The following is a 24,285-nucleotide window of genomic DNA, read 5'->3' as shown; positions in this document are numbered from 1 at the left end:
CTCAATTACAATAAAAAAATCTTATTAATTCGAATCAATTCTTGAATTTACACTTGTCACAATCACTTGCTAGTCAACACCAAAACAACACTTGCTAAGTGGTCCCATCCATCCCTATTATGTTGCCCTATTTTACTAAATACACATTTAGTATGAGATATGCTTGTCCAATTGGTGTGCAATTGCGCCCCCACAACCCCCCCTTAATTTTTAAAATTGCCTTCGATATTATGCATAAATTACTATACCTTTTAACACTTATCCCTCTCAAATAAAAAAGATAAAGAGTAATAAAGTAATGTCAATAGACTTAGACTTCTGCTCCGCCCCTCCCCCGGGGCGGGGTCCTAACTTTGCTATTGACTCCCAGTTTAGCCAACTGCACATCTATGGCATAGATAAAACACCACTTCCAATGTGCTCAAACAAAAGGAAAATTTTACAAACTAGTAAAAGCAAAATCCAATCAATGCTTAAGACAAGAGGCAACAGAACTCCGACTGTTACATGACATTTTGCATAAGAAAAACCAATTAAAATAAGAATACCCTACAACAATGCCAAATATATATTCATTCCTCTCGGCTGCATTTCGTGCCTTCTATCTCTTTAGGATTTCTTGGTCCCCCATGATAGTAACAATACAACAATTCCCCATGAAGAGACTCCCTTGCATTCTGCCAGAAAGGCTACAACAGAATGGAATCTCTACCCTTGGGAGGGTGATCAGACAGTAGTTAAGATCTGTTCGCCCGAATCCAGATTTTTAATTTCAGGGAACAAAGTCTGTGTTGGGAATACTGAGACAGGTAAATTAACTTGGCCTACCAATAATTAGAAGATCGAAAGAAAATAATATGAAATGATTAGACTTCAATACTTGAGAGATTGTGCTTGGAGTCAGAGATATGCATTTTGACCAAATGCTGCACCGTAATACCCTCTGGTTGGTAATACTGAGACAGGTAAGTCGTTTGTTAATAGGTTGACCAGGAAAACCATCCAGCAAATTCATGGAAATCAAATGGTTAAAATTTAAAAAAAGGCAAAATCCAAAGACGAAAGCCATCACCTTCTTTCAGATAGCATCTTCTTCTACTCCGTCATTCAATTTGGACTTCCAGCGGATCCAATGGAGAACTCATCCATTTCATGCAAGCATATTTGAGGAGACTCCTCTCTGTCACAGAGAATGTGTCCAATTTTAAGCATACTAAGGTTAGTTCATGTAGAAGAATGGCTACCACTAGACTGAAGCAAGAACAAACTCAGGCATTCAACTTCAGAACAGTACTACATACAGACCATCAGAGATTTCTTAGACAACTTTTCCCTCATATGTTCATCAAATATTCTTTTTGAACGCTATTAGTGAAGCCATTTTTTATACATCTATATATACAACATACCATCATCATACCTCCACTCTTCCCTCTCCATTTTCTCTCTTCTCCCCATCCTTCCATGAGCCCTATCACAAACCCGCAGATCAAACTCTCTCCATATAAAAATTCCCATCTTCATTTACCCTCTCATGCACCTTACCACTATACTCCCCCCCCCCCCCCCTCCCCCGCGGTGAGCAAGATGGTGATTTGACATCCAGATGTTCTGTGGCAGGCAGAGGGTGAGATAAACATAAATTAGTAATGGCTGCTGGATGTGGTTATGGGTTTAAAAAATTGGTGGTGGGTTCAAGAGATGGTGTTTCATTGCTAGCCTAACAGATGGAAGAATGATGGCTAGCAGTGGTAAAATGGTGACATGGGTATGGGGTATAAACAACAAACCTAAGAAAGGTGGAAATGGTTGAAGGTTGTTTAGACCATAGACCATTAATATTGCAGCTCAAGGATGTCTATATATATAAAGGTTATTAAGGGCATGCATTATCAAGCAAATTCGTGTCTTAGGAATTGATGAGGAAATACTAAGGCTTTTCCAGTTACAATTGGATTACATCAAGGATCTACATTGTTGACCCTTAACTTCTTTGCCCTTGTGAAAGATCACAAAGCACATTCAAAACGTGCCTTGGTGTATGTTACTTTCAGATGTTGCCTTGGTGGGTAAGACAAAACACACGTGAATATCAGATTTGAATTATGGAGAAACAACTTAGAATCCAAAAGTTTTAAATTAAGGTCAAACACTAAGTATTTGGAATGTAAAGTTCAATAAAAATAGAAATACAAATGATGTTATTGTGAAACTTGAAAATTCAGTTGTATCCCCAAAATACTCAGTGTTCAAATTCTATAAACTAACAACATCAAAGTTGATTCATTTATCATGCAAATTCTAAACTAGAAACATCATCAAAGTTCAAACTTAAAGTCTCAAACTCAAACAAGTATCAATCATAATGCAAAGTTCTAAACAAACGCACTTTTTTATATTGATCATGTAAAATGCGGGATGCATTTGTTACTTTCAGATGTTGCCTTGGTGGGTAAGACAAAACACACGTGCACACACACGTGAATATCATATTTGAATTATGGAGAAACAACTTAGAATCCAAAAGTTTTAAATTAAGGTCGAACACTGAATATTTGGAATGTAAAGTTCAATAAAAATAGAAATACAAATGATGTTATTGTGAAACTTGAAAATTCAATTGTATCCCCAAAAAAGATTAAATTCGATATCTTGGATAAATTGTTCAAAACGAAAAGGAGATTATGGCAAATGTTATTCATACAATCAAGGAAGAATTGTTAAAGTAGAGACATGCATCCAACATTTTACATGATCGTAGAATCTCTTTAAAGTTAGAAGGCAAATTTTATGTATAGTTACAAGACCATCTTTGTTGTATTCTTAGAATGTTGAACAGTTAAGTAGCAATATATGCAAAATATGAGTGTAGCTGAGATCAGAATGTTATGGTGGATGTGTAATCATACGAGAAAAAACAAAATCATATGTAATAAGGTTGGGTGGCACCTCCTGATGATGGGATGCAAAAGTCACAGTTAAAATGATTTAAGCATGTGACAACAAGACAAATCAACGCACATATGAGGCAAGTGGATGAAATAAATGAAGTTTGTAGTAGAAAAGGGAGAAGACAACCAAAACAACTCTATCGGAAATACTTAAACACAACATAAAATATAATGGTAGGATCATCCATAGAGATGGCTAGGGATCTAGATTTCATGTAACCTACCCCATCTAGTGGGATTATGGCTTTTGATTGTTGTTGTTGAGGTGTGAACATAGTTCTGAAAGGCTCGAGGCGCAAAAGGTCCTGGAGCCTGAGGCGCGCCTTTGCGAAGCGAGGCACACCTTTTAGAAAAAAAACTCAAAATCTTATAAAATCATAAACAACTATCAATAATAACACATTTATATCATTCATGATTCATTATCTTCAAATTCTATAAACTAACAACATCAAAGTTGATTCATTCATCATGCAAATTCTAAACTAGAAACATCATCAAGTTCAAACTTAAAGTCTCAAACTCAAACAAGTATCAATCATAATGCAAAGTTCTAAACAAACGCACTTTTTTATATTGATTGTGGACTTGTAGTGCTTATGCACTTGTAGTGGTTATGCGTTTGTTTAGAACTTTGCATTATGATTGATACTTGTTTGAATTTGAGACTTTAAGTTTGAACTTTGATGATGTTTCTAGTTTAGAATTTACATGATGAATGAATCAACTTTGATGTCGTTAGTTTATAGAATTTGAAGATAATGAATCATGAATGATATGAATGTGTTATTATTGATAATTTGATAGTTGTTTATGATTTTACAAGATTTTGAGTTTTTTTTTTTTAAAAGGTGCATCTCACTTCTCAAAGGCACGCCTTGCCTCGTGCGCCTCAAGCTCCAGGACCTTTTGTGCCTCGCGCCTTTCAGAACTATGGGCTATAGGTTGTGGGATAGGAGTTCAGGTGGAGTTAAAATAATCATATAAGCAGGGATGTTATATTTAATGAAATTATTTTCCCTTGCAAATTAGAAAACTTAGAAATAGATCCCAAACCTAGTATCCCAAATGACTTTGTAATAAATGGTAATACTCATATTCAAGTGGAGCAACCAACAAGTGTTGATGACTTGCTAGCTGCTCCAGTCTCTTAGGACCCCATCCCAAACATTGATCCAACCTCTGACCACGAAAGTGATCATGAGGAGTCAACTAATGTCCCTGAGGCTGAGATAGAGCAACATGACTCTCCCCAGCAAAACTTAAGGGATTATTAGTTGGCCCTTGATAAAAGCAGGACTGTAAGACCTCCTGCTAGATATGCATATTCAGACTAATCTACTGTGCCTTAGTGGCAGGTATGGAGATGAGAAGCAGTGAGCCATCCTGCTATGAGAAGGTTGTCAGCTCTCATGACTGCTCAAAATGGCAGCATGCAATGGATGAGGAAATGGCCTCTTTAATGGCCAACAACGCTTGGAAATTGGTCACAAGACCTAAGAAACAGAAGCTGGTAAGGTGTAAATGGCTATACAAGCTCAAAGAAGGTATGTCTCCCACTGATCCTATAAGATTCAAAGCTAAACTAGTGGCTAAGGGTTTCACACAGAGGAAGGGTATAGATTATACTGAAATTTTTTCTCCTGTTGTTAAATTTAAAACTATACGTATGATGCTTGCCTTAGTTGTTTAGTATAACTTAGAATTAGAACAACTAGATGTTAAAACTGCCTTCTTATATGGTGACTTAGATGAGCTTATTTATATGGAACAACCAGCTGGTTATGTTAATAAACTTCATCCTGAATATGTTTGTTTATTGAAAAAATCTTTGTATGGATTAAAACAATCCCCAAGGCAATGGTACAAAAAAATTGATAATTTTGTAACTGGGATTGGTTTTATTAGAAATGAATATGACAACTGCCTTTACTTTATCCTCTCGGAAACTCCTGTTTATTTGCTTTTGTATGTTGATGACATTTTGTTGGTTAGCAAGTCTAAGTCAAAAATATGTGAACTAAAATCAACGTTGAATACAAATTTTGACATGAAAGACTTGGAACCTGCTAGAAAAGTTTTAGGAATGGTTATTGAGAGAGATAGAAGTAAATCTTGTTTAAAAATTCACCAACATGACTACTTGCTAAAGGCTATACAAAAATTTGGCATGTCAAGTTGTAAATCAGTAAACACACCCTTAGCTGGTCATTTTATTTTATCTAAAATACAATGCCCATCATCTGATTCTAAAAAATTAAAAATGGAAACCATCCCATATGCTAATGTAATTGGAACCATCACGTACTCTATGATTAGTACCAGGCTAGACCTTGTATTTTAAATCTCTTTACTTAGCAGATTTATGTCTAACCCTAGAAAAACTCATTAGGAAGCTTTAAAATTCTTATTAAGATATATCAATGGTTCTTTAAATGTTGGTTTAAATTACAAGAAAAGACGTGATGCACTTGATCTTGTAGGCTTTGATTTCGCAGGAGATAGAGACTCAAGGAAAACCACTACTGCCTATTTCTTTACCTTAAGTGGTAATTGTATCAATTGGAAATTGCAGTTGCAGCCTCTAGTTGTACTGTCTTCCACTGAGGCAGAATATGTGGTTGTGATAGATGCATTTAAGGAAGCCATCTGGCTTCAAGGTCTCTTGAAGGAAATTCAGATGTTACAAGGTAAGGTTGTGGTATTTTCTGATAGCCAGAGTGATATCCATTTGTGTAAAAATACAGTGTACCATGAAAGGACAAAGCATATAGATGTGAAATACCATTATGTAAGGGATCAAGTGGCAAAAGGTATTATAAACATTCAGAAAGTTCCTACTAAAACCAATCCGGCATATATGGGAACAAAAATAGTGACTGCAGCTAAGTTCAAACATTGTTTAGGCTTACAACATGTCGAAGTTGGTTGAAGGAACAACCAACAAGAATAATGATGGCAAGGACTAAAGCATGTTGCACTATTTTTGGAAGAGTGTCCCTGAAGTGTTGAAGCTTCAAGGTGGAGATTGTTGGATTAATGTGAAGCGTCATACGATGCTGTTTTGATTGAAGGCTCAAGAAGGGTCAGATGGTCTTTTGGCAACCACCATTGGATGCCCAAAATGCTGTCGTTCTGGGCCCATGAGTTGGAGGGCCAAAACGACAACCACCCCATGTCGTTTCATCAAGCTTGCACAATCTCCTTGTCGCTTAGCCTGTTGTTATCCTAGTCGTTGATGTTGCCTTTACATGATTAAATCCTCACTGTTGCCTTCTCTTATTTATTCTCTCATCGCCTCGAGATCCAATATGCACAGCCTCCGAATTGGGTATACCTTTAGGGTTTTGTTTCATTCTCTGCTACGACTTGCTCTCTGTATAGTTTCTTCTCTATGTTTTCTCTCTAGGGTTATCGCCTCTAATTTGTATTCATGTGGTTATGAGGCATTTTTTATTAGAGAGTCGTTTGTTTGTACAGTGAGTGAGACTTGTATATTGAGACTATAGTCCATTTCTTCCGATAGTGCAATGAACTCTCCTTGCTGAAGCTCAACGTGGACGTAGCCCTCATTAACGGGTGAACCACAGTAAAATTGCTTTGTGTTTATTCTTGCATTACTTTTCATTTCTGTTACATGCAAGTTTTTAGTCTCTTGATTGTTTTGTGAGGCTCTGTTTTTTTGGGTTTTGTATAAGTGTTTTGGCCAAGTCTTGTCTCGACCCAACAATGTTTGAACAAAACAAAAAGTAAACCATAAGGAACTCCAAACCATAGGAATTTAAAAATATTTGTGGATAAGGTGTTTGAACAAAAAAAAGTAAACCACAAGGAACTCCAAACCATAGAGGGTCTCCTAGCAAATAACACAAACCATAGGGGGCTTGGGTCCAATTTACTCTTTATCCTATCATTACTATGTATTGAATAGTATCTTTATGTTAAGCTAGTGATACCTTTCCAATATTTTTATGCGTTTCATTATTATAGATTGATTAGCATCTTCATATTTTAGTACAAGTATATTTTCAATCAATGCTTTTTGGTAATTAGGTTCAAAAGCATTAACGACAAAAACAGGATGTCAAGCACTATATGCAGCACAGCTCTAAATGATCTTCAAATGTTGGTTTGCATGAAGCCAAGAAATCCAGGTGCTCCATTTAGTCACTAGGGCACAGCCATCCTCAATGACATGCTAGGAACACATTTCACGCAAGTACGTAGTACATACTACAATTACTAACAAATATAAACATGTAGCTGATGATTGTAGGTAAAAATATAGAATTAGCACAATAAAAACACATGATAGACAAACAAAAGAAAGCTAAAATTATGAAAAGACTGACTAACATTTCATTTGCTTCACGGTATGTGTGGCTTGATGCAACAGCCAGAAGTTGTCCATCATGGTTATATGATAAGGATGCCACCTTGTTGGAGTACCTAGGCATCTAAAACTATCAGAAGGTTAGCCTACCGACAAAGACACAAGCGGTTAATAGAAAATCAACTAAAAGAAAATGCAATCTGTTAGGATAAGAAACTTGGTTTGCACTTTTTAACGAGGAAACAATTGAACAACACGCAAATATGAGAAACTGTCATTAGATGGCACACTTTGTACCAGTACATCAACAATGAAAACTGATAAGGGAAACACAAGACAAACATGTAAGTACTTATAGTGCCAAATGTTTTAACTCTCAAGTTGGTGGGACCCTCCAAAATGAATTAGGTCATCAATTACCATGCTAATTTTGCATTTGGACCTTCAGAATCTTCACTTGAAAGGGGTGGCTTTTTGCAACTAATTTTCCCTTCAGTAATAGATTGGATAATTCTTCTCTTTCATGAAGGTTAGAATGTCAAGCATTATATCAAACATGATGACAAGTGCAAAATTCTATTAAACTCACTAGTACCTGCAGTAGTCTCCTCTTGGTTTGGGCATCCCATATGGCAACATAACCCATGTTGTTGCCAGTGACAAAAGCATTGAAGATGCTATAAAGGGTGAAAAAGAAAAAGACCTATTCAATCATTTGTCGCTTGTAATCAATTATATTCAATTATCAGTGAAAGAAGGCATACAGTGGATTAAATGCAATGTCATTAACTGGTACAACATGATGTGTTCCATCCTTTGATTTTGGATGACACCAGAAAATATATCTGCAAAACAAATCTTGAAATGCATAAGATACATTGCTTTAGATCATGTATCAGGAAAATTGAAACTAAACTTGCACACATCTTATCCCACTTGAGGCAGCAACATAGGTCTATCACTTGCTCCAAACTCAATTAAAACAAGAGACTTTTTCTTTATTATCTCAATCTAAATTAATTTTGGCATTCCCTGACCCAGAGGAGTAGCTCAGACTCAGTGTCACTATTCCTGGATTAGAAAACATGTAAGTCTTTCATGCAAATGTTCAAAGCACATAAATAAATCTTCTGATTTTTATCATTAGTTGGCACCATATCTAACATGTTAGGTCCTGAATTTTTCAGGGCTGAAAAATAAAAATAAAAACAAGCCTGGCTCAATATTCTTTTTTATGAAGCCAAGGAGGGGCTGGCCCAATTTCAGGTCAACTCACCCCCTATACATGGCCCACCTGTATGAAAAACCATGCACAAAGCTAAATGGCCCACATGGGGCCCATAGGGAGACTCACATGCCCATTTATACAAGGGGTAAATCAAGGGGAGAGCCTTTCATTTTGCCAAAAAGCAAATGGAAGGCTGCTTACAAATACGACCTTCCCCACCCTCCCAAAGTGGGGAATCTCATGCACTAGGAACGCATTTTGTCTCTCTACGTTATGATTTATGCGTACTCTCTCTCTCTCTCAATTCCTTTAGAAAAACCCTAGGCTCCTCAAACCTACTCACACACACATATACACATACAGCCATGCGTATACATTGAATGGTGGTGGTGCCATCTGTGGCATGCAGGATTACCTTAGACTCTGTCATTCTTCCTAATCAAAGAAAGCACAAGTCTTTGATGCATGTGTCCATAGCATCCAAATAAACCTTCTCATGAGTTGGTACTACACTAACATGTTAGCCCAAATTTTTTTGGGGCCTGATCTTCTTTTTATTAAACCCAAGAGGGTCTGCCCAATTTAATTTGGGCCAACTCACCTCCTATACATGGCCGGTGTATGGTAGAAGTATGTGGCAAGCCCTTATTTTGCAATCAAGAAAGGGAAGGCTGCTCATAAATATGGCACCATCGACAAACCCCCCCACCATCCCCCCCCCCCCCCCCCCTCAAAAAAAAAAAAAAACCTAGTTGCCAGCACTTGTACACAGAGATTTGGAAGTTGTAACCCTTCAGCAATTTGGGAATTGGGAGACATTGGGACCCCCAGAGCAGGTCTGGCAGTCGTCAGCAACTGCCAAAGCAATTTGAGAGTTGCCTTCAGCAGTGAAGAGGAGGAGGAAGAACAAGAAGAAAATAAAAGCAAAAGCAAAATTTTAAACAAAACAACATTTTCAAATAAAATGTTTTAAGTTTTGAAAAGTGAAAACAAAGATTGAAGAGAAACCAAAATAGAAAACCGGAAACTCTATCAAACAGCCACTTAACTTTTATGAATGTTGAATTCCTTGTGTCCAAAGTTGGTCCTAGTATATCCTCTTGATTCTCCAATTTTTACTTTTGCTTCATGATCAGCAAGCAAAAGGCATATGTCATTATACTTTTCTTGCATTTAACAAAACAAAATAATTTCTAACAACATCAATCTTTAATCCTAGTAGGTGAAATCAGCCACATGGATACCAATCATCTCAAAGAGAATACTAAAATACAAATACATAATATAAATTAGCAAATATGTATTGTGGTAAGAAGCTTCACTGAAAAAATTATTACCTTCCAACTCCAACAAACAAGCATGTGCTACCATGAACCAAACCAAACTAAGGCTATCCAATTCATGCTAAACTAGAAGCTAAAGTTCAAAAGCACCTTTTGGTTTTTCACATAAAAGTGATACCTTTACAACTATGATATGGTGATTAATAAGGGGACATGGAAAAAAAATACAAAATCCCAGAACCTTGTAAAAGTTATAGAGCAGCTACTATAGCATTGTGTCAATGTTTTTTTTTTTTTTTTCTGCCTTGCCATTTAGACTTCCTAGAAATCAAATGAATCTCATGAAATTTCACACAACTTCAAAATGAACAAATTGGATATATGAATAACAAGCATACGTAGTTCAGTAACTTAAGCAACAAGATACTTCTTTGGTTAAAAAAAATAAACTTAAAAGGCACATTACATGGGCTTTTTTATTTCTCCTTGTGTACCTATGTCCATAGATGTGAAAACGATAAAAACGTGGTATACATACAACATTTGTACTAATTTTGGACACTCAGATTTTCTAATTTTTAATAATATTCCTTTTTCAGAGAGGAAACTCACATTGATAAAGAAGAAAAGATATTTTCAAGCCTCTAATATTATTAAGAAGGAGAAATCTCATTTTAAGTTTCATTTAACCTTTATACATTTTTAATTAACATCATTATCTTTCTCTAACATATTACGCAATGTACATGTTCATAAAATGTCCATAGACACATGCCAACTTTAGTCACACATCTCAATATTCTAAGATTAAAGGTTTAAGAAGGTCGGCCACATGGACAAGGACACCACCCAATTATCAGACCCTAGGAGAAGCCCATCATCCAATATTTATACACTTATTTGCGCTCATAAGATTATCACATAGAGAATGTTATCAGACTTTTTATTTGGATGTTTATAGCAATATTTCATGTTATTCCTATCACTTACAAAACTAAAACAAAGAATTTTAACAATTATGAGAGGAATCAATATCCAAAGTTCCTGGCAACAGGTGTATGTACCACAAACCAAAACTTACCCAGCATCATTAGAATTAAGATACTCCACAGCTACCCGCCCATCAACTGATCCGGCCACAAAGCCTGCACAAATGGATGCCTTGCCACAATTATTGACAGAGAACAAATGTAAGGAACTAAAAATTTGGAACAATTAGTTGCATTAATTTTTACATGGCATGCATATGCAAAAATCTAAGACTGCTCCAACATAACAATCAATTGAGTTTGACAAGATTGTTGCATGATATAATACATGAGCAAAACAGCAACTACATGTTGTAACTTATGCAAATCACTGCCAACAAACCTTCAGAATGAAAAATTGGCCGCACACATCTTATTTGAATGCCCGGACATAATCCCTTCACATAAACTGATTTGTTAAAGTTACGCAAGTCATATAACTCTACAGAGGACCCAACAGCAATCATCAACTTAATCCCAGAGAGGGCCATGGATTCCACTTCTGCCCCTGGAGTGTTCAGGCATCCTAGACATTTGGTTGAGCGTGCATCCCAAAAAATTATCTTTTTATCCCAACCAGCAGAGACTAGTTGACCTACAGCAGCAAAAAGAGAAAGAAAAGAACATACAATTAATAATTGCTTCAGAAGCACAAAAACATCAAGAGAATGGTAGTTGGTAGATAGGAACGCCATAAACATGGGGAGATTTATGTTTTGAATCAGCCTTTGACTACACTGACAGCAGATTGGAACACAGTGAACATGAAGAGATTTATGTTCATGGAATGGATGATTCTATCTATATTGGTTTTTTGTCAGTTTGTATTCCAGGAGCTTGCAAAAGTTCCAGGGTAAAAGCAATGGGAAAGCAACGTTCTACAACCTTTATCTCCAATGACATATGTGCATTGCATGTGAATATTGTATCTTCAGAAATTCCAGTATCCAGAACAAAAGTATCTCAACTGCATTTTTTTTGTAATATCTAAATTTAAGCAGCTGTAACAAAAGTTACACAATATAACAATTAGCCAACTCAAACCCTTTAAATAGAGAATATCCTTGTTCAGAAACAAATTGGTATCCTCTTGGAGGAAGGTAATAAATTTTAGCAACCCAGCTTGTGTTATGACTTTAAATTTTGCCTTAACAAGATTGATTTTTTACTTATCAAGAGAAAAAGGATCTAAGAGTTCAATTTTATTATACATGAAATTGTTAACTTAGTCAAATGATTCATTGAGTACCCTGTGGAAGCTCAATGCACAAATAAATACAAACTGGAAAGACCACAGAGGCTTAAAAATTGCAAGGTAGCATTCAGTCTCTGCCTTCAAACCTAGAATGTGATCTTCATTTCAAAAAACAATGGGAGAACAGTTCAGGAACCTTGACATAAAACACATAAGGAAACTATGATTTAATCATTTACATGGTTGACTTTTTTTGTTCACGAAGTAGTTAACAAATAGTTGATTTTAAGAAATGTTGAAATATGATAATATCGATAATTCCTCCAATCTCTCTAAAATCTAGGAAGAGATAAGATCTTATCTATCTCTAAAGTTTAGGAAGTTTGTTATTAGATATGTTGTTGTATTTGTATTTTAAATAAGTTTGTTTGTATTTTAAATTTCCTAGATTTTAGGAACTTTAGTCTATTTAAACATCTTATGGTATAATCAAAGGGTATGACGGAAGTAGGTTTGCTCTTCCGAGTTCTTCCAATCCAAATTTGCTCTCATTATTTGTTCCAGTTTTCAACATGGTATCAGAGCCTTCATTCTGCTCATAGAATCTCATCGTGCCTTCATTGCACTCTTGCCTCTCGGTCTTTATTTCCTTCCCTAGGCCTTCATTGCCCTCTCTTGGTTTTCTTGGTACTAAGGATGTCGGGAATCTCAGATATTAATCCTGGTTTAGCTACTGGTGAGTCAGAACCAGATCTGACTACTGGGACAAATGGAAGAGGAGGAACCTTCCCTGGTTTGGGCAGTAGAGAACTGTCGGGCATGCATTTATCCTACAGATTGGATGGCAAGAATTACCTCCAATGGGCGCAACTCGTTCGAACCTTTCTGAAAGGACGGGGGAAGCTAGGACATCTCACTGCTTCGCCACCAAAGTCTACTGATCCAGCCTTCCCTACATGGGATATCGAGGACTCCCTTATCATGTCATGGCTATGGAATGCCATGCAACCTGAGGTTAGTAAAAACTATATGTTTTTAGATTCGGCCAAGGCTATTTGGGACACCATTAGGCAGACTTACTCCAAGGTACAGGATGCTTCGGTTATATTTGATATCAAAACAAAGATTAATAGTACTAAACAAGGATCTCTAACTGTTACTGAGTACTTTAACAAGGTGAATGACCTTTGGTTAGAGCTAGATCAATATCAAGAAATCAAGATGATATGTAGTGATGATGCTGCCACACTCAGCAGAATCATTGAGAGAGATAGGATTGTGGAATTCCTAGCTGGATTAAATGCTGAATTCGATCAAGTTAGGATTTAGATCTTTGGAAGGGAGAAGCTACCATCCTTGAATGAAGTCTTTGCTATGGTAAGGAGTGAAGAAAACCGAAGGGGAGTCATGTTGAATGATAGTGGAACCAAAGGATCAGCCATGGTGACAGCAAGAAAGGATGGGACGCGGTTCAGAGCGGGTAAACTAGAAGCAAAGAATCGTGAGGGACTATGGTGTAGTTTCTGCAACAAGCCTAGGCATACTCAAGATAATTGCTTCAAACTTCATGGCAAGGAGGCTGTGTTATAGAAGATGGGAGGTTTCAAACATATGGCAGCACAAAAGCAGGCTTACATATCTACCAAAGAACAGCATGAGGAAGGAGAAGCAACCAGTAAGACAGAATCAAATTCAAGTACTGATCTTGCACAACTTGATGGTGAGGAAATTAACAAACTTAAGGCTTTTCTTAAGACTATCAACAATGGAAACTGTGTTTTCGCCCAGCAAGGTAATTGTTTACATTCAGCCTCTCTTAATGCCTCTAAATCTGATAAGAATGACATTTGGATCCTAGATTCAGGAGCCACTGATCATATGACTCCTAATCCATTGGTTTTTGACACTTATGAGCCTATTGTAACCTCTAAACATATTACCATTGCTAATGGGACTTCAGTACCCATCAAAGGTCAAGGAACAGTCACCCTCAGTCCCAATATTACCCTTCAAAAAGTTCTACATGTGCCAAATCTATCTACCAACCTTGTGTCTATTCATAGGCTTACTAATGACCTAAACTGCCATGCCACTTTCTCTGCTAATGTGTGTGAATTTCAAGCCCTGAAGACCGGGAAGATGATTGGTGCAGCTAGGGTACAGCATGGGCTGTATTTTCTGGAAAGAAAAGGAGAGGAACCTTCTGCTGGAAATCAAGTCTTTGAGACTGCTGCATTCTCTCAGTTTTCATCTAACCACACTGCTCATGTTTGGCTGCAACATTACAGACTTGGTCACCCACCATTCCCTCTTCTAAAAACAATGTTTCCTTCTTTGTTTCAGTCCTTAGACCTTAGTGAATTTCAGTGTGATGTGTGTGCAGTTTCTAAGCATCACCGAGTGTCCTATCCCCCTAGTAATAAGAGATCATCTACACCTTTCTCTTTGATTCATTCTGATCTTTGGGGGCCCTCTAAAATACCAAATTGTTCTGGGGCTCAGTGGTTTATTTCATTTATTGATGATTGTACTCGAATGACTTGGGTTTTCCTATTAAAAGAAAAGGCTGCTGTTAGCACCATTTTGCCATATTTCTGTAAGTTAATTTCCACTCAATTCAAGTGTTCAATCCAGAAATTTCGGACTGATAATGCAAAGGATTATGTTAATAATCATTTGCATCAATTTTTTCAACAAGAAGGGATCATTCATGAGTTTTCTTGTGTCCACACTCCACAACAAAATGGAGTGGCAGAACGGAAGATGAGACACTTACTTAATGTTGCACGAAGTCTTCTACATCATCACAATGTGCCTAAAAATTTCTGGGGAGAAGCCACTCTTACAGCAGCCTACCTAATAAATCGTGTACCCTCAAAAACCTTAAACCATCAAACACCATTTCAGCTTCTATCTAATCATTATCCAGATCTACATCAGCATTCTCCTCTTCCACTAAAGGTCTTTGGGTGTGTCTCCTTTGTCCATATTCCCAAGCAAAATAGAGACAAACTTGATCCAAGGGCCCTAAAGTGTGTGTTCCTAGGCTATTCTCCTACCCAAAAAGGATACAAATGCTATCATCCAACAACCAAGAAATTTTTTATCTCAAAGGATGTTACATTTGTTGAAACCCAACCTTTTTTCTCTTCTTATCTGACTGGTCATCAGGGGGAGCATTTAGATGGTGACTAGGCAGTGGTTGGGGATATTTTTCAACTACCTAACAGTTCTCCATCTCCCTCTTCCAGTTCTCTCTCTCCTCAGGAATCCAGCCAGCAACTTCAGCAACTATCAAGCCAAAAATCCAGCCAGCAGCTTCCAGGCCGATTTAAGGGTTCTCCCTATGTTTTCAGAAGAAGACAGCCTATTCTGGAACCACAGCAAGTGCCACCATCTGATCCTAGTCAAGGTAAGGAATTTATACAATCTTCTATTCCAGAAAATGAATCCCAACTTCCTGTTTCAGACTCCCAACTCCCTATTTCAGATTGCTCTAACCTTTCTAACCCAAGCTTTGATGATTTAGATCTTCCTATTGCTGTTAGGAAGGGTATCCGAAGCTGTACCAAACATCCTCTAACCAATTTTTTGTCCTACCACCGGCTGTCTCAAAAACACAAAGGGTTCCTAGCATCTTTGGATTCAATTATCATTCCTAACTCAGTAGAAGAGGCCCTAGGAGATCAGAATTGGAAGCAAGCCATGATGGAAGAGATGAGAGCCTTAAATAAAAATCAGACTTGGGAAATTGTGTCACAACCGAGAGGGATTTTACCGGTAGGCTGCAAAATGGGTTTTTAATGTAAAATACAAGGCTGATGGAACATTGGACAGGTACAAGGCCAGGTTAGTAGCCAAAGGATACACTCAATCCTATGGCATAGACTATTTTGAAACATTCGCTCCAGTAGCTAAGATGGCAACAGTAAGAATTTTGATTTCTTTGGCAGCATGTTTTGGATGGACATTACAACAATTTGATGTTAAGAATGCCTTTCTTCATGGAGACTTAGAAGAAGAAGTATACATGGAGATGCCTCCAGGTTTTCAAGAAAAAGAAAAGGGAAAAATATGCAGGCTCAAGAAAGCTCTATATGGACTCAAACAATCTCCAAGGGCCTGGTTTGGGAGGTTTTCTAAAGCCATGAAAACTATGGGATATAGTCAAAGCCGGGGTGACCATACACTCTTCATGAAGCACTCAAAAGACAGAAAAATTACAGCCTTACTAGTATATGTGGATGACATAATTATGACGGGATGATGAGGAGGAACAAATACTGCTAAAAAGGAATCTGGCTCAAGAATTTGAAATCAAGGAGCTTGGTATCCTCAAATATTTTTTGGGCATTGAAGTAGCCTATTCTAAAGATGGTATCTTCCTATCTCAACGTAAATATATTTTGGATCTACTTGCTGAAACAAAGCTTACTGGAGGTAAGGGTTCTAGTGTCCCGGTGGAGCCTAATGGAAAACTATGGCAAAATCCTGAGAGTCAACCAATTGACAAAGGTAGATATCAAAGGTTAGTAGGCAGATTAATATATCTTTCTCATACTAGACCAGATATTACCTTTACTGTCAGTCTCATAAGTCAATTTATGCATAATCCAACTGAGAAGCACATGCAAGCTGTAAGGAGGATACTTAACTATCTCAAGACTAATCCAGGTAGAGGTCTATTGTTTAAAAGAGGAAGGGAAATTGATATGAAAGGCTTTACTGATGCAGACTATGCTGGATCTATCACTGACAGAAGATCGACCACAGGATATTGTGTATTCCTAGGTGGGAATCTAGTGTCTTGGAGAAGTAAGAAACAAAGTATTGTGGCTGGATCAAGTGCAAAATCAGAGTTTAGGGCTATGGCCCTCGGAATATGTGAATTGTTATGGCTCAAGATTATCCTAGATGATTTGAAGATAAAAACTAAGGGAGCAATTGAGTTATCTTGTGATAACAAATCCACTATAAGCATTGCACACAATCCTGTTCAACATGACAGGACAAAACATATTGAGATAGACCGACACTTTATTAAAGAAAAATTGGATGCAAGTCTAATCTATATCCCTCATGTTTCATCTGAAGAACAGGTAGCTGATGTATTCACAAAAGGCTTGGCAGCCAAGAGGTTTGAAGATCTAATATGCAAGCTTGGAATGATAGATATTCATTCATCAGCTTGAGGGAGAGTGTTGAAATATGATAATATCGATAATTCCTCCAATCTCTCTAAAATCTAGGAAGAGATAAGATCTTATCTATCTCTAAAGTTTAGGAAGTTTGTTATTAGATATGTTGTTGTATTTGTATTTTAAATAAGTTTGTTTGTATTTTAAATTTCCTAGATTTTAGGAACTTTAGTCTATTTAAACATCTTATGGTATAATCAAAGGGTATGACGGAAGTAGGTTTGCTCTTCCAAGTTCTTCCAATCCAGATTTGCTCTCATTATTTGTTCCAGTTTTCAACAAGAAAAAAGCACAAGAAAAAGAAAGACCCACAAGAGTTTCCTTATCTATCTATATTTTCATCCACATCTCAGGATTGTTGCTCATCTATTGAGGGCTCAAGACACTAATCCTTAAGTTATCTTCAAGGAATAAATTTCTGCAGAATTTCCAAATTATACGAGAACATTTGGGAAGATGATCCTGTCATTATGCCATTAAAGCCAACCAGCCATAATTCTTATAGGAACACCTTCATTATATCTATATTAATAGATGAGGACAGTGAATAAAATAGTTAATCTGTCTCTTCAAAACAATCTTGCTTCAGAATCTCAAATTCTTCATGCCCAATAAAGTTAAAGCACACAGGTGAAATTTAACACCCTGGATTATAAAGATTTTTTCCTACAATTTTTCCATTGACCCTCAAATCAATAAGATCCAGTGATTTAACAGAAATAGCTTGCAATATGTACTCCTAAAAATATTGCAAATCACATTGTCCAGTATAATGAAACCACAAATGAAGCCTAATAAAACCTGCTCACAACTAATACATAGTCCACTAAAATGACTACGGTGCACTTATTTACTTATTATCATTTTTTTGTAAAGCGTCCATAACAAATTCAGGTCATCTTAACACAAATTTGTTTCATCAACAGGACTTCCTTGAACATTTGTTGAGAATATCCAAGGATTATATCCATCAACCTATTAGTATATTGAAGACCTGAAAGCACTTGGTTTTGTTCTTTATCCAGAAAGGGGCAAATGGGTAACATATTTTACCCCTTGTTGCTGAAAGCAAGAACTGAAGTTTAGTAAGTCAAATTTGAGCTTTCATTTTTGCCAATGTAGATTCCTCCTTAAGGGGGCCAATGATAGTGCATGATTAAAATGCTAAATTGTACCTTTCAGAGAATATAAAAAGTAACAAGGAAACAAACAGAAGATATTTACAGTATTGTTTGCTTGCCTTAAATCACAACACCTGTTTGTAACTCATACATAATACCACTCATACATAAGCATATAGAGACAAGGTGGATAACAATGAGATCATAAACAAGAATCTAACAAATATAGAAGTTAGGCAGTACCAGTAGCTTACGTGTTTCATCAGAATATTCAACACAGCTAACTACATCATCATGATTTCCTATGACATCATGAATTTGTGAATCCAAATCATACCTATGGGGAAAAAAAAAGGAACTCAATAAATACGAAATTATTAATTGTAATATAAAACAGCATGACAAAGTAGAAGATTACTACGAGAAATACTTTCCATATTTAGTTATATGCTTTAAGAATACAAGCATTAACTGCTATATGGCCTCTATAATTACTGAATAATTAGTACATCTGAGGAATGATATCAAAGAAAACTAATGAGCCAAACATAAATGAAATCTTATGAGCCAGCATTGGCAAAAGAGGTGCTCATGCTAAATTATACAGAGTGTTTATGGAAGTGATGCATTTATTGGAACATGTATATAATATAGAAATATGTCTACATTTGTATAAATTTGATGTTATATGAACTCTTTGAATTTTGTGAAATATATGTTCCTGACATCAAATATTTAGGCAAAGGCATTTGATACATGGTACGGAAATGCATTTGAGGAAGTATGAACAACGAAAAATGCAAAACACTAGCAAACAGCAACAAGGTTGGACAGAGAGAAATTTGTTGCTCCCTTTCCTTCTTTCTATCAACCATGGTATTGAGCGTGTGCTTTGATAAGCATAATCTCTATGAGGTCAACTTTTTGTGGTATGCCTAGGAATTTTGTCTAGAATGGAGAATGAAAGTTTATGTTGACGACTGTTAATAAATTAGCAACCCCAATACCATCAATATAATGACATGCGTAAGAAAAAACCAATGTTAACGAAGTATCTTGGACATCGTTCTCAGCAGCTCTCAAGAACAACAAGAAGCGTGCGTCCAGCATGCCTGATGAGGGAATATTTATAGGGGGACGATTTTACTGTGCTACCCCTAGAGGTTACTATTAACTTGGAGCCATGTGTGCTAGTAAAGGCCAATGGGCGATCGTCACATGTCAAGTCTTAGGAGCTCCACTTATCTTTATAATCTTTATTATGATTTTGAACTGGAAGAGAAAGAGAGGAAGATTCAGTCAACCAAGAATATCTCCAACATCCCAAGAATTATCTCCATTAGTGAAGGTTATCTTTTCTCCCCATGGAAAGTGGATCAACATCTATTTTTGAAAGGTATCTTATCTCCTATTGGAAAGGCCACGGGACATTTATAAATAGAGGGCAACCTCTACAGGTATGGGGGATATGACTCCTAAGGGACTCATATATTATTTTTCCATTACTATTATACTCCTCAAAAACCCTATGAACTGACTTGAGCGTCGGAGGGATCACAGGAAGCAAGTCCCCACCCTTTTTGCAGGTACTTGGTCCGAGACAGAAGAAGGTGATCGGCTCCGCATCATCAATTGGCGCCCACCGTGGGGCCTTCATCTTTTCCTTCTGTTTTCCAAGTACAATTTCAAGCCGTAGGAAATCTATTCAACTCAATTACACGTATTTGCTGATTGCATCATGGGTACGCTTGTTTCTCTTTTAATATTTTTTGTGCCTCCTACGATTTTATTTTTCAATTATTGTTTTATGTAAAAATAATTGAAAGAGAAGGCCAAAAGATTCATATATATATATATGTTCAATCACATAAAAGAAGCGTAATTCTGCCATTACATTCATATTATATATATATATATATGTTGGAGAAAAGCTCATCATGGAAGCCTAGCAGAGTAAGTAAGAAAAGAGGTGTTAGATTATAATATTAAAGGGGAAGGCTTCCTGGAAAAAGGGTATATACCCAGAAACCACCATGGATGAGCCAGGCGATGGCCGCAGCAAGCAGCGATAATGGCTGCGACGAAAGCTCCGTTAATGTCGCTTTGGTTAAAACTTATTTCCCTTGTTTTATCATTCTAGTGTTTTAACTACTATCTATTGGAGAATTGCTAGATATATAGGCAGAGGCAAAAGGTTTTAATTTGAATTGCTTGATATATATGCTCCAATGACTTGAATTTTAATTAATCCTGTTAAAACTCCGAACACCTGCGGATGTAGGCGTTATGCCGAACCGCAAAAATAAAATACTCTCTTTAATTGCGGACGTAGGCGTTACGCCGAACCGCGAAAACAAAATATTTGTTATTCTTTAATTGCAGACGTAGGCGTTACGCCGAACCGCGAAAACAAAATATTTGTTATTCTTTAATTGCGGACGTAGGCGTTACGCCGAACCGTGAAAACAAAATATTTGTTATTCTTTAATTGCGGATGTAGGCGTTACGCCGAATTGCGAAAACAAAATATTTGTTATTCTTTAATTGCGGATGTAGGCGTTACGCCGAACCACGAAGACAAAATATTATTATTCTTTAATTGCGGACGTAGGCATTTCACCGAACCGCGAAAATAAAATAAGGATATTATTTGAAATCCCGTCATCAACTACAATCCAAGCTAGCATGTGCGCATGAAAACCGAAGGTCCGAAAGGCCTCAACAACGCAAGAGTAAAGGATCAGATGTGATCCTCAAGGGGCCCCGAACCCCCGAACACTGAAAAACAAGGGATCAGATATGATCCTCGGGGGGCCTCGAACCCCCGAACACTCAAGATGAAAGGATCAAATGTGATCCTTGCAGGGCCTCGAACCCCTAACCAGAAAACATGAACGACTCAAAAGGGACCACCCTTACTAATTAAGGCACCAGTTCGAAGACTACGAACCTCCGCCACATGAAGACCAAAGGGGACCACCCCTACTAATTAAGGCACCAGTTCGGAGGCTACGAACCTCCGCCAAATGAAGACCAAAAGGTATCAGTTTGGAGGCTATGAACCTCCGCCAAATGAAGACCAAAGGGGACCACCCCTACTAATTAAGGCACTAGTTCGGAGGCTACGAACCTCCGCCAAATGAAGGTTAAAAGGGGACCACCCCTACTAATTAAGGCACCAGTTCGGAGGCTACGAACCTCCGCCAAATGAAGACCAAAAGGTATCAGTTCAGAGGCTATGAACCTCCGCCAAATGAAGACCAAAGGGGACCACCCCTACTAATTAAGGCACTAGTTCGGAGGCTACGAACCTCCACCAAATGAAGGTTAAAAGGGGACTACCCCTAATGATTAAGGAATCAATTCCAGGAATCACTCCCAAAACAAAAAGAAGGTTCGATATAACCCCCCCTCGGTTCGGAAAAAACCTCCAACGAAAGCCGAAGGATTAAAATTCTCGCTAAGCAAGCAGCGCTACCTGAAAAAGCTGTCTCAAATGGATAGTAGAGCTTATCCTAATACACCTAAATGGTTAAGGGCCAAGATTTTATGAGCTCTGGAAAGCAACCGAAAGAAGGAAACCTCGGCCAACACAGCCTCGACCACCATAGCCTTAGCCAACGGCCCCGAAGGCAAGGCACGCAGCCTCGGCCACCATAGCCTCAGCCAACGGCCCCGAAGGCAAGGCACGCAGCCTCGACCACCATAACCTCGGCCAGCGGCCCCCAAAGACGAGGCAAGCAACCTCGACCAACGGCCCCCAAAGACGAGGCACGCAGGCTCGGCTAGCGACCCCCGAAGACGAGGCAAGCAGCCTCGGCCAGCGGCCCCGAAGATAAGGCACGCGACCTCGGCCACCACAACCTCGACCAGCGGCCCCCGAAGATAAGGAATGTGGCCTCGACCAGCATAGCCTCGGCCCTAGGCCAAAAATAACAATAAAAATATATATATGTACTAATTTAAGAGCTGGCCCCTTTCTACTATAAGAAAATCCCCGAACGTCTCTATCACCTCGAGCGACCTAATCACCTTTTGCATGGGAAGAGTGAAAGGGCACTGTGGGACTTGAAAAGCGAATTCAGCATCCGAGATTGCTAACCCGATAGAACATTTTTACAGAGGCTCAGAAAAACAGTGACAATTACTCCTTCAGCTGCCCAACCTCCTTACTCGATCAGCTCAAGGAGTGGGGGGGCAAGTGATGAGGGAATATTTATAGGGGGACAATTTTACTGTGCTACCCCTAGAGGTTACTATTAACTTGGAGCCATGTGTGCTAGTAAAGGCCAATGGGCGATCGCCACATGTCAAGTCTTAGGAGCTCCACTTATCTTTATAATCTTTATTATGATTTTGAACTGGAAGAGATAGAGAGGAAGATTCAATCAACCAAGAATATCTCCAACATCCCAAGAATTATCTCCATTAGTGAAGGTTATCTTTTCTCGCCATGGAAAGTGGATCAACATCTATTTTTGAAAGGTATCTTATCTCCTATTGGAAAGGCCACGGGACATCTATAAATAGAGGGCAACCTCTACAGGTATGGGGGATCTGACTCCTAAGGGACTCATATATTATTTTTCCATTACTATTATACTCCTCAAAAACCCTATGAACTGACTTGAGCGTCGGAGGGATCACGGGGAGCAAGTCCCCACCCTTTTTGCAGGTACTTGGTCCAAGACAGAAGAAGGTGATCGGCTCCGCATCATCAATGCCCATCCACATGCTAGTTTTGTTCTTGACCGAGCTTCCTTGTTCCCCAAGTACTGCCCTGGGTAATAACTGCAAGCATTGTAATACTACTCGAGCCAGCTGCTCCTTCCCATGACCCTTTTCCTTCCTCATAGTTTTGAGCCATGGACTCCAATCATAATTCAACAAATGCAGCATAAAGAAAGTTCTTCATTTGGTTCACAATTCAAGTCTCTTGAAATTACAATAGTATGTAATATGCAACTATACTCTTGTGACATTTTATATACTGCTAATTCAGTCGCATTTTCTCAGTCAACTATTATAACTTTATGTCCCAAAATACTTGTATCTGCAAAAGGTCAACGAACCTTCTTATGCAACAATCAGAACCGGCGGTAAAAGCAATAGACTCGTCCTGGAAACAACAGTCACAAAGTGCAGCTTCACAACGAGCCTCCACCCTAAGCGTCAAGCTATCCACGTCGTACAGTCGAAGGCTCTACAAAATCAACACCACCACGTGTATTTCGCCACTGCATATACAAACAAGCGAGAGAAACCAGAGGAATAGAGAGATTTTTAGAGAATACTGACGGAATCCCAGGACGAGATGAGGAGATTGTTTGATTTAGGAGCGAATCTGAGCCTGGAAACCGCGTCTTGGATCGGACTCTCGAACTTCAAACAAGTCCTCCGCATTTCTGGAACCGGGAAAGGGCCGAGCACAGAAAGTGGTAGCGGCGATGAGGCCACCTGGATTCGATCGAACCCTAGGTATTCGACAAAATTTCCAGGAGAGATTCCATTGTTGTGGAGCTTGATTCCTCAGCCCTTCTGGAGAAGCATCGCGGAGATTGAGATGAGTGAGAGTTTGAAAAAGGATGAAAACGTTCCCGCCCAGCGCTGTTCCGTGCCCTCGGTGGACGACAATTTTCCTTTTATTTCTTTTCCGGCACCCAGCTTATACTTATTTGCTGTTTATTTTGAGTTTTTGCGCTGTTCCGTGCCCTCGGCAGATGACAATTTTCCTTTTATTTCTTTTCCGGCACCCAGCTTTTACTTATTTGCTGTTTATTTTGAGTTTTTTTTTATTACACATGTGTTTGACTAAATTGTATGGTCTATCTTTGCATCTTTTAAAATAATACTTATTTTAAGTTTTATAAATATAGATCACTTACTCTCTTGTCGTTAACCTATGATGCACATAAACGTTTCAAAGGCATTGTTTAGACATTTCCCAT

General features: G+C 38.1%; 1 protein-coding gene across 3 annotated transcripts; it reads right to left on the bottom strand.

Annotated features, from left to right (window-relative positions):
• Positions 1-377: 377 nt before the first annotated feature.
• Positions 378-24,001, bottom strand: LOC127805922 (mitotic checkpoint protein BUB3.3). 3 transcript variants are annotated; one of them, XM_052342763.1, is made up of 10 exons: positions 23,636-24,000; positions 23,410-23,540; positions 18,592-18,674; positions 11,167-11,418; positions 10,877-10,940; positions 8,049-8,129; positions 7,880-7,961; positions 7,308-7,408; positions 1,073-1,180; positions 381-956 (listed from the first exon to the last, which is right to left on the bottom strand). In XM_052342763.1, the coding sequence occupies exons 1-9, from the start codon at positions 23,738-23,740 to the stop codon at positions 1,108-1,110; spliced, it is 972 nt and encodes a 323-aa protein (XP_052198723.1). In that variant the 5' UTR covers positions 23,741-24,000; the 3' UTR covers positions 381-956; positions 1,073-1,107. The 3 variants fall into 3 exon arrangements, with proteins under 3 accessions (XP_052198724.1, XP_052198723.1, XP_052198725.1); XM_052342764.1 differs by having other exon boundaries at positions 378-1,180; positions 23,636-24,001; XM_052342765.1 differs by lacking the exons at positions 381-956; positions 1,073-1,180 and having other exon boundaries at positions 7,308-7,414.
• Positions 24,002-24,285: the final 284 nt, after the last annotated feature.

Source organism: Diospyros lotus, chromosome 7 (assembly GCF_014633365.1).
Source record: "Diospyros lotus cultivar Yz01 chromosome 7, ASM1463336v1, whole genome shotgun sequence".
NCBI classification, from domain to species: domain Eukaryota; kingdom Viridiplantae; phylum Streptophyta; class Magnoliopsida; order Ericales; family Ebenaceae; genus Diospyros; species Diospyros lotus.
The sequence above is the reverse complement of the archived record's forward strand: the minus strand, read 5'-3'. Positions and strand labels throughout refer to the sequence as shown.

Coding starts and splice junctions, on each gene's coding strand:
- LOC127805922 (XM_052342764.1), bottom strand. CDS start 23,740: ATGCGGAGGACTTGTTTGAAGTTCGAGAGTCCGATCCAAGACGCGGTT. Junction 7,962..8,048: donor GACATTGCATTTAATCCACT/GTATGCCTTCTT, acceptor CACCCTTTATAG/CATCTTCAATGCTTTTGTCA. Junction 1,181..7,307: donor TACCGTGAAGCAAATGAAAT/GTTAGTCAGTCT, acceptor TCTCTGTGACAG/AGAGGAGTCTCCTCAAATAT.